The sequence below is a fragment of the Arachis ipaensis genome, chromosome B08 (assembly GCF_000816755.2).
Source record: "Arachis ipaensis cultivar K30076 chromosome B08, Araip1.1, whole genome shotgun sequence".
NCBI lineage: Eukaryota > Viridiplantae > Streptophyta > Magnoliopsida > Fabales > Fabaceae > Arachis > Arachis ipaensis.
The window spans coordinates 128,320,064-128,330,612 of record NC_029792.2 but is presented as its reverse complement, the minus strand read 5'-3'; the positions used below and the strand labels follow the sequence as shown (position 1 = coordinate 128,330,612).

General features: G+C 32.5%; 1 protein-coding gene across 2 annotated transcripts; it reads left to right on the top strand.

The window, feature by feature from the left end:
* On the top strand, positions 1,381-8,616 carry LOC107612873 (protein BONZAI 1). Of its 2 annotated transcripts, XR_002353136.1 has the most exons (17): positions 1,381-1,699; positions 1,815-1,862; positions 2,840-2,988; positions 3,082-3,130; positions 3,590-3,646; positions 3,964-4,149; positions 4,231-4,365; positions 4,878-4,939; positions 5,041-5,119; positions 5,208-5,322; positions 6,672-6,748; positions 6,824-6,961; positions 7,049-7,213; positions 7,458-7,571; positions 7,653-7,749; positions 7,825-8,063; positions 8,454-8,616. XR_002353136.1 is itself a non-coding variant. In XM_016314639.2 (16 exons), the coding sequence occupies exons 1-16, from the start codon at positions 1,550-1,552 to the stop codon at positions 7,917-7,919; spliced, it is 1,716 nt and encodes a 571-aa protein (XP_016170125.1). In that variant the 5' UTR covers positions 1,381-1,549; the 3' UTR covers positions 7,920-8,355. The 2 variants fall into 2 exon arrangements, 1 of the variants encoding a protein (XP_016170125.1); XM_016314639.2 differs by lacking the exon at positions 8,454-8,616 and having other exon boundaries at positions 7,825-8,355.

Below are 10,549 nucleotides of genomic sequence, written 5' to 3'. Positions count from 1 at the left end.
AAATTAAATGAAAGATATATTATTGAGTAATATATTATTTAAAAAGAGATCATTAATAAATAGACTAATCAGTCTCACAAAATTAAATATCAAGAACCAAAATAGATTTTTTTTTTTAATTGGAGCTCCGTAATCCTTCAAAAAATTATCCAGAGCCAAAAGAGAGGCATTCACACCTAATCTAAAACATTTCAATGTTCTTCTCTTAAACTTTCTTAAAGTAAATTTTGCCTCAAATTTTAAAGATCTAAAAATTTTAAATATTCTTATCTTAAATCTTATAAATAACAAATTATTTGAATGGATATAATGAAAGATATTTCTTAGAAGAAAATTTTGTATACCAAATTTCTTTAGTTCTCTTTTTCTTTTTCTGTTTAGTCAAAAAAAAAATTCTTTAGTTCTCACTCTAACAGAACTATACAATATATGACATGATTATCCAATCATTCGGTATGATATTATCTATGATATGACTATTAGAGGTGCTATAATCAACAGCTCAAGTCCTTGTTGCCTTGTTAAAGGGTTTTTTGACTTGACTGTCCTAAGAATTAAAGATACAATGTTAGGTAAATGACCACATTTTTGCAACAATAAAAAGGATTGGAAAGGAGATAAACCCCACTTTAATTTTTAAAATTGGCGATTTGCACTTATTTAATCTTTAATTTTTTAATTGCTATAATTTAGTTTTTTAGATTAAAAAAAATACATCAATATAGTTTTTTATGTATTTTTCATCGTTGGAGCTCAAAGTCGTTAGTGACGTGGTTCAAATATTGTTACGTTAGACATATTAAAACGATATCGTACGTATTTTGACGCTAAAGAAGATACAAAACGATGTTGTTTGAGTGTTAATTGTTCAAAAGAGAGGGATATAATGTTTTAGTATTGTTCAAACCCTTAAACACTGCCATTTAATGCCTTTTTTAGCGTTGAAATACGTACAACATTGTTTTAATATATTTAGCGTAACAAGACTTGAGCTACGTCACTAACAATATTGAGTTCAGAGAGACAAAAAATACACAAAAAATTATATCAATGTACTTTTTTAAATCTAAAAAACTAAATTGTAACAATTAAAAAAAATCAAAAACTAAAACAATGTAACCCATCAATCTAAAAGATTAAAATAGAACTCATCTCAAAAAGCCAATAAAATTAGGCTAGTAATAAGGGGATTGGATTTTTCTTAAAGGAATTAGATAATATGCACCAAAGAATTCTCTACCTTACAAGTACGATTTATCTATAATTTTGCTTTACTTTATTTTTTTTTTTTTTTTAGTTGCCTACGGACTACGGTATCTCTTAGTACAAGGCGTAAGTTGGTTTATTTTTTTATTTTTATTTTTATTTTTATTGAAATACAAAATTCACTCTGATTCTGTGTAGTGAGTAGTGACCGTAGTCTTCTCCAGTTTCGTTCCCTTTGATTACGCAGTTTCCGTTTTCGGCTCACATTCCCTTTCCTCATTTTGACGCATAACACTCACTTACTGAGTCAACTCACTTCGTTTCAAACCGCCGCCAATTTCCAATGGGAAACTGCTGCTCTGACGTCGCCGGTGGCCATGCCTCCATCGGTACCACTGCGGGAGATCTCCGGCATCAGGCTGACACCGCCAACGACGCCGTCGACTACTTCCTCCGCTCCCGAGGCCACCGCGGCCTCTTCTCTCAGATCGAGGTTCTACCTTTTCGTCGTCTTCTCTATCTCAGCTTTAGAACTAGCTTCATTCTTCTTCTTCTTGTTCTCGGCTATAGAACTTTTTGCTTCATTTTTTTTTGTTTTTTTTGTGCAGTTATTGTTCTCCGCTTCGGGATTGCGCGATAGAGATGTGCTCTCAAAGGTTTGTTGGTTAAGCATTTCGTGAATCTGAAGCTCATGCTTCTGTTTAGTTAATTAACTTGTTGCGGTTCCGTTCGCTCCGTTATTAATTTTTCTGTGTTTTTGTTCTTGGTTAATTAATGAGTTTACATGATGTCAAGTTGTGAATATCTAGTTTATACCAGAATTATCTCTTGTTTCGATCTGTTCTATTTGATACGCACATGACATCATCATCACATGGATTTGATCATTACAAGTAACGTAATACGAAAATTCATGAAAACTTCAACCTGAATTACTTGTATTTTGCTCATGGTAACGAGTAGCTAGTTGCTTCTGGGATTGGGATCATCGATTCATAAGCTGCTATCTCTGGCAAGAAATTATTAGAATGTATTGTATCTATCAACGAATCAATCAATAATTTGTACTGAGTGGATTTAAAAGTTGACTGTTTCAGTGTGTTGCTTGTATGGCAGTTAATAATTGATTGAGGTGTAAACATTGTTAAATATTGTCCGACGCCAGTGCATGCAATTGAATCCCAGTGAAAAAGGAAAGAAAATCCAATAATCTAGGCCAAATATAGAGTATGCTAAGTAAAAGCAAAGAAAGTTTATGTGTGCGTATATATATAATGGATTACATTGGAATTGTTTCTCTAATTGTATTTACTAGAATAAAAAAATAATGTCGAACTTCCTTTGTGTTGTAGACGAGAAGAAAATGTATACTATGATAGATCCTCAGACTGACATAAGAGACCAAGGCATACTTAACATATCAATTCTTATTTAACATAGTTCAACAAATAAACCACATGAATCACTGGGGCCATGTCAATTGTTCCTTTGGTTATAGGACTACCATTTATTCGATAAGTTAAAATTATGCTTTCAGATTCTGTTAATTAATAGTCTTATCATTCAACTGCATGAATATTGCATCCATCACAGAAAATTTACAACATATTACGATTAATTTTTCTTCTTGTAGAGTGACCCAATGTTGGTTCTTTATACGAAAGGAAAAAATGGAGCACTTGAGGAACTTGGGCGCACAGAAGTAGTTCTAAATTCATTGGATCCAACATGGATTACTAAACACACCCTCATTTATCATTTTGAGGTTGTCCAAGTTTTAGTGTAAGTTTGAATACAATATGTATACTCCTAACAAGGCCGATGAGCATTTTTTTGTTTCACCAGGAACTGTTCTATAAAATTCTTTCATCACAGGTTTCGTGTGTATGATGTTGATACTCAGTTTCACAATGTAGATGTGAAGGTATAGTGTTTATGATGGTGTGTGTGCTTGAATTTTTTGTCCTGCTTTTTTTTATTAAGATATGGTCCCAATAAGTAAGTTTCTCATCAAGTAGCTTCTGGTGTGGTGGTGCCTCACTTTCTTTCCTGAAAATTTTATAGATGCATTAACAAATACTATTTGTTATAAGTTAGCTCCTGAGTGATGTTTCTGTCAATGTTTTCATTGGGGATAAATACGTTTTAGATGTTGCTATTCTAGCTGTTTGAACTTGTAAATTTTAGAAGTAATTAGGGCATGCTATGAGAAACATAAAGTATGTGTACTCAGTAAAAATGGATCATTGCAGTAGAAGATATTGGTTTGCCAAGTGGACCTTTTTGTATGCTTGTTAGTTCATTAGATGTGATAAAACGTTCTTAGAGCAGGTGTAAAAAGGACTAGATTGGTAGATTGTAACTATTTATTTGCCTTGTGCAGATGCTTAAGCTGGAAGAGCAGCAATTTCTTGGTGAGGCGACCTGTGCATTATCTGAGGTAACATACTGACTATCAACTTCTTCTTCTTGTACTGTACTACTGTCAACTAAGAAGCAAATCCATTATACTAACAATTATATCGATTTGTCTTGGACTGCTCCCCATCTCACATTATATTTTCTAAATATATGATGATTGGAAATTTTAAATGCTCAACAGTTCTGTTTGAGTTATATTTTCATTTGTAATGAGCAAGAATATTTAGAATTTTGTGATCCATTAATTGTTTGTTCAAAGTAATGTGGTCTATACATTAGTCAAATTAAATTAGCATCCCAACAACTATATATACATTAACAAAGTTGCTTGTGCAGATAATTACAAGATTTGATCAATCATTGACGTTAGATCTACACAGAGATGACTTTATCACATCAACCCACTCACAGAACTATGGGAAGCTCTTAGTTCATTGTGAAGAATCTCTTAGCTCAAAGACTGCAATAGAGATGATTTTCAGGTGTTCGGATTTGGAATATAGAGATCTATTCTCAAGAAGTGTATGTACCTTTTTCCTTTTCCCTTAGGACAATATGAGGGGTGCAAGTTATGAGTAACACTTGTTTTTGTCTGCATTGCAGGATCCTTTTTTACTGATATCAAAAGTGGTTGAAGGTGGTATGCAAATTCCCATTTGCAAAACAGAAGTTATAAAGAATGATCTCAACCCAATGTGGAAGCCAGTGTTCTTGAATATTCAACAAGTAGGAGGCAAGGTTGATAACTTAAATGTTGTGTTATTTAGTGTGGCCACCCATTACTTGAAAAACTAGCATGGCAATCATACTTTTATTATAGGCATTTCTAGTTTCCATTTCCAATTGAAGCAAAGTGGCATATCATGTTCTTTCTGTTTCAAAGATTTCCTCAAATAGCAGGTCACTAGATCAAGTTGCACTGGGGTCAAAACATGCACCCTGTTCATGAACTAAGGCATATAACATAATTTAAAAATATTATTCTTTCGTAGTTTTGTCATTTCATATCAGCATTTGTTAATTTAATAGAGTGTTGGTGTTAGCATACAGTGTTTTTTTCATATCATAAAAATATGCTTGTACTAGGATGTTGTGCAGATAACAGTGCAGTGAAAGCATACATATCATGTTTCCATGCAAATGAACTATCAGTCTATCACATAGTCTTATCTTCTTTTTTATGTTACATTTTGGCTTTATGTTCTATGCATCATTGAAGCTGTCTCATTTTAAATTCTAATCATATACAGGACAGTCCTTTGATAATAGAGTGCTATAACTTCAATAGCAATGGCAAACATGATCTGATGGGGTAATAACCAGCTCCTTTTGCCGGCGTCTGGCAATTTTTCCATTAATTCCATTTCTAGCTTAATTAAATGCATATTAGGGCTTTTGTTCTTGATTTATCAGAAAAGTGAAGAGATCTTTGCTGGAGTTGGAAAAGATTCATTCCAGTGGCCAAGGAGAAAAATTATTTCTGCCTAACAAGGTGGTATTAACTTATTATATTAATATAAATTGATTTTTTTTGGTGAATTTCTCTGTCATAACTAAAATTATAGTTAACTATAATACAGGTGTTAAACAGCCAGTTATTTGTGGACAAATTCACTGAAAGTGTCCAATATACTTTCCTGGATTATGTGGCTGGGGGATTTGAATTGAACTTTATGGTGGCTGTTGACTTTACAGGTACACCACAAGTTTCCTTAAACTTCTTAAACTGATCTACATTTATATAATGATCAAGTGATCGAGATGAGATGTCAATATTATTATTCTTACAATATTACCAGATGAAATTTGTTGTGTCCAATATATCATGGATTGGATTTCTTTGGGATTTAATTTAGATTTATTTCTCAGAGTATACCTAACTTTGTTCGAGTCCTATGTAAGGCTGATTATCCACTGTAGGATATCCAGTTTTGCCATAGAATTTAACCATCCTATCTGAAAGAAATAGAATTTTTTTCATATTGTTCATAGTTTTCCCAGTCATGTTATATTTACATCACAGATTCTCAAGCATACATCTGCGAAAATGAGTATAAAATGACAAAATTTTATTATACAATTTTTCTTTCTGAAACATTTTGCTGACACATGAAGTTTTGTTCTTTGACTTTTCATCTAGGCACTAGATGATCTTTCTTAGTCTTCCAATTTACATAAGTGTTTGCAGCATAGAATAGCAATGCAAAATGATTCTTGACACTATAAAGTTTACAATAATGTTAAAAGTTCAATATTATTAAGCTAATGCAACTTTTAGACTGGTTTTGTTCTGAGAACAGGACAAGACAAGACACTGAAAACAAGACACAAAGGATAGAGACAAAAAAAATTAGTATTCTTGTATTTTGTTTGATGATAAACTAGAATAAATTATGAAAGTCCAATTTATTCTCATTTTTTTCATTCAAAAATTTGGGAAGAAAAATATAATTATAAAAAATTAACAAGAATAATGAAAGAAAAAATGAAAAATAAGTTGTGTCTCTTGTTAGTGTGTCTTTGTGTCTTTCCTATCATGATGGACACAAAATACACTAATTCAGTGTCTTTGGACACAATGTCTCTGTCCATTTCTCATCTGCCAAACACAATTTTGTTTCTCGATGTCCCTGTCTCAGTGTCTCATGCCTGTAAACAAACGCAGCCTTAGTTTCATCATCAAATCTATTCCCATGCTAGTGCTTCAATAGTTTAAACACTTATTCTCATCACTTAATGCTTAGGTTCGATTCCCCACTAGGGCGCTTGGTTGGGTGGAGGACTCTGGCTGTGTCCAGTTTACCTTGAGGGAGTGTTTTGGGGTTCTCCAAAATGCCAACCCTCTGGGGCCTGTTTCGAGTTCCCCATCCTTATTCTCTCTATTTTCCTACCCCATCCGAGCATTATTTTCATTAGGTAGATAAAAGAAGACAAAACTTAAATGAGTAATATATGTTTCACACTTTCATTAAAGATGCTGGTCATGTGTTGGAATGACAAGAATGAAATATGTTCTTATCCCCTTTCGCTCTCTTATTGACTAGCTTCAAATGGGAATCCACGCCTTCCAGATTCTTTACATTATCTTGATCCTTCCGGGAGGCAAAATGCATACCAGAGGGTAAGAAATGATGATTGATTTGACTTAATAAGTTTGTGTAATTTTGATCCATGTGCTATGAATGCTTTTTCTTAGGCAATTGTTGAGGTTGGGGAGGTAATACAGTTTTATGACTCAGACAAGCGGTTTCCTGCATGGGGGTTTGGAGCACGACCAATTGATGGCCCTGTCTCCCATTGTTTCAACTTGAATGGAAGCAGTCATTACTGTGAGGTAGAACTTCTAAGCACAATCTTGCTCAGTTGCTTGTGTTGTAATGTTGAAATAGTTATTTAATTAAAAGGTTTCTGTCTGTTGCAGGTGGAAGGGATCCAAGGAATTATGACGGCATACACAAGTGCCTTACTTAATGTGTCTCTTGCAGGGCCGACTCTTTTTGGACCTGTCATAAGCAACGCCGCGCTGATTGCCAGCCATTCTGTAGCAAATGGTGGAAGGAAGTACTTTGTTTTGTTAATAATCACAGTAAGTTAATATATGTAGCAGTCTTCAATTACTTATTAATCCCTGAAAGTAGTTATCATTGTTCCTCAATAAAACTTACGTTGCTTTGTATGTAAGCTTTTCTGTGGCATGCTAGTGCTATCATATTATGCATGGTAAAGCATACAATTCTACGATCCTACTCCTGATACCTGAGAACTTTTTAAGATATTCCTGTTGCCTAGTTTTTCCACTTCTGCTCTGAGATTTAATTGATATTTCCAAGGATGGAGTAGTGACAGATCTCCAAGAAACAAAAGATGCTCTTGTTAAAGCCTCGGACCTACCGTTATCAATTCTTATTGTTGGAGTAGGAGGAGCTGATTTCAAAGAAATGGAGGTATTACGTCAACTTATGTTCTCTCGGATGCTGACCGGACCACTACAAGAATTATGTGGCTCACACTTTGTTGTTGCACAGGTTTTGGATGCAGACAAGGGAGAACCCCTTGAAAGTTCATCTGGACGCGTTGCTTCCCGTGATATAGTCCAATTTGTTCCGTATCGGGATGTTCAAAGTAAGTATCAGTTTGCAAGGAATTTGGCAAATTTCTCTTGAAATATCAAGCATGATAACCTTCTTTCTCTTGCAGGTGGAGAGATTTCAGTAGTTCAAGCGCTTCTAGCGGAGTTACCAACGCAATTTTTAACCTACGTGCGAAGTAGAAACATCCAACCGAGCCTCTAGTCATGTAAAAACTGTACATATTAAAATGTTCAATTTATTTGATCAATGTGCTACCCTCAACCCTCCGAGGTATCATGAATTGATTAATTCGACTAAAGGGTCAAGAACTCTTGCATTCTGCTAATGCTCAAGAAGGGTTCTCCAGTAAGATCATCTTATCAACCCTTATGATTATCATTTCCTTGTGTTGTGTTCATGTTCTTTTTGTTTTTTCTAGGTTGTTTGTTTGGCCTGGAAAATATTTTTGTTACAAGTCCATGTTTTCTTCTATAGAGCAAAAGTTGGCTCCTATCACACCATGTATGCTTATTATATATTTTCTTTTACGAAATGCACTTTGTGGATGTATCTAGATTGTATTTGGTATTGGAATGAACAAGAAAATGTTGAATTCAGAAAATTCGGCACTGCTAAAGTCTACTATTAGTGAGTTCATTATACCACTTCTTTTGCTGTTAATGGTCTAATGAATATTTGAATTTTGAATTTTAAGGGTATATATTTAAGGGGAAAGTAATAGCACATATGCAACAGGTGAATTCCTCTTTTGCCGACAAACCACTTGTTAAAGTTGGGATGTTCATGCACCAGGAATCGTGTACCAAAATCAAAGCATCAGATTGAAAAGGTATCAAATCCTACATATGAAATGCACCCAAAGAAATAGAAAAGAGAAAAAAAAAGATTGTTTCTCAAGTATTGAAAGAGAAGCAACCAAGAAAACACGCATGGGAGAAAGAATAAGAATTTAATTTTAATATATTAACGTTCTAATATTCGTTAACCTTTTTATTTCCTTTTAAAAGCAAAGGTGGTAAAATTTGGAAATACACTTAAGAGGGTATTTAGAGTGAGAGGAAAGAGAGTTTAACCATTGGGTATGAAGATATGAGTATAATTTATTGATTATTTTTTAGAAGTCTTGAGAGCCAATATTATATAGTCAACAAACACTTAGCATTAGAAAAAAAATATATGAAATTTTAAAAAATAAAAAACATCCAAAATTCAAATTCAATAAAAACTTAATTTTTTGCCGGCTTTGCACTGAGCTTTTTGGAAGTCTACTATAATATTGGTTTAAAGTAGCTGCGATAGTATTGGTTCTCTAATATTATTCATTAATTATATCTTGTTAAATGTAGATAGAAATAGTTGTGCTTTCAAGAAAATGCATAAAAATTTTACATCGTAGACATCTTATCTTTGGTGTGTATGGTTATCTGTCTGTCTTTTCTCTCCCTAAGCTTTAAGCTGTTTATTCTCCTATTTATCATGCACAATCATGACAATAAGAGTAGTTCAAATAAAGCAACTTTAATCAATGAGATATTCACACGCGAATTAATTATTGGCGCTCCAAATTTTAATTCTGATTCTCTTCTAGATGAATTGCTCGTGCAGTTAAGATAAAGAGAAATAACATTATAAGGAATTTCGCCTTCGGCATGTTCCTTTTTTTGTCATGACCTTTTTTGTGTACACTTTTGGTGATCCGAATCCCAAACTGATTGAGCCAAATATTAGATGTGAAACTAATTCTTAATCGATGTTGAAATTCGTTCTCCTTGGAAGAGATCCTGTTAACTCTATTGCTCAGAAAATCATACCGAATGGACCAATTTAATTGGTTGGTCCGGTGATCGATTCTTAGAGCTATTTGGAAAGTGTGGTTGAATATTGAAAATCTTAAAGTTTTGAAAACTGTTCAACTCATCAAAGTTTCTATAAATGAGAATTTGTGTTTAGTGGTACATACAATTCCGCTATTCATATATCCTTTATAATAGACATTATTTTGATATTAGTATTTCTTTAAAAACTAACATGTATTCTCTTTTTATTTTATTAATTAAAAAATAATTTAAATATATAATTAATTAATAATAATATTTTTATATAAATAGTGTTATTGATGGTGCATATCCTATTCATAGAACAAAATTAAGGGGAAAAAACCCAAAGCTAAAAAAGAATATGTTGCAGTAGGTTTTAAAAGAAATTATTTCATTAATAATAATATTAACAATTTTACCACGATAAAACATATACCCACATAAATGAAGAAAAAAGATTGTCTAAAATAAGTATGTTACTAAAGTTATAAAATAATGCATATTATCTTTTAATTTGTAACTTTTATTATTTATAAATTTTATTATCTTAATTTAAAGGTAATTAAAATATTATTTTATAATTTTATGAACTTTTTCATTTTAGTGGAGCTTGATCCATAAAGTTTATAGTCTAAATAATGTGAGTTGAAATTTTTATAGTAGTGAAAATTTAAATAATGATGAAGTATTCTTTTTATTGTTGTTTTTATATATCTCCCAATATGTATGTGAAATAATTTAGTTACATTTTGATTAGACTTTTTTATAGGTAAACTATATATTTCGAAATCAGAGGGAGATTTAACTAAATTAGCCACACAAAGCTAATAGAAAGAGAAATAATGGAAATGTTTGGTAACCAAAGAAAATCATTCTAAAACAGTCATAACTTGCCTTATTTAGCATTTATTAATTGTTGTGATAATTAATTAATGCTAAATAAGGCAAATTCTGACTGTTTTTTTTTTTTTTGTCTACCTAGCATAGCACAAGCTAAGACACTTTTAAGATGAA

What these genes read in the sequence shown, in the direction of transcription:
- LOC107612873 (XM_016314639.2), top strand. Translation starts at nt 1,550, where the DNA reads ATGGGAAACTGCTGCTCTGACGTCGCCGGTGGCCATGCCTCCATCGGT. An exon ending in GCCTCTTCTCTCAGATCGAG is followed by an intron (nt 1,700 to 1,814) that starts GTTCTACCTTTT and finishes TTTTTTGTGCAG; the next exon opens with TTATTGTTCTCCGCTTCGGG. An exon ending in GGCAAAATGCATACCAGAGG is followed by an intron (nt 6,749 to 6,823) that starts GTAAGAAATGAT and finishes GCTTTTTCTTAG; the next exon opens with GCAATTGTTGAGGTTGGGGA.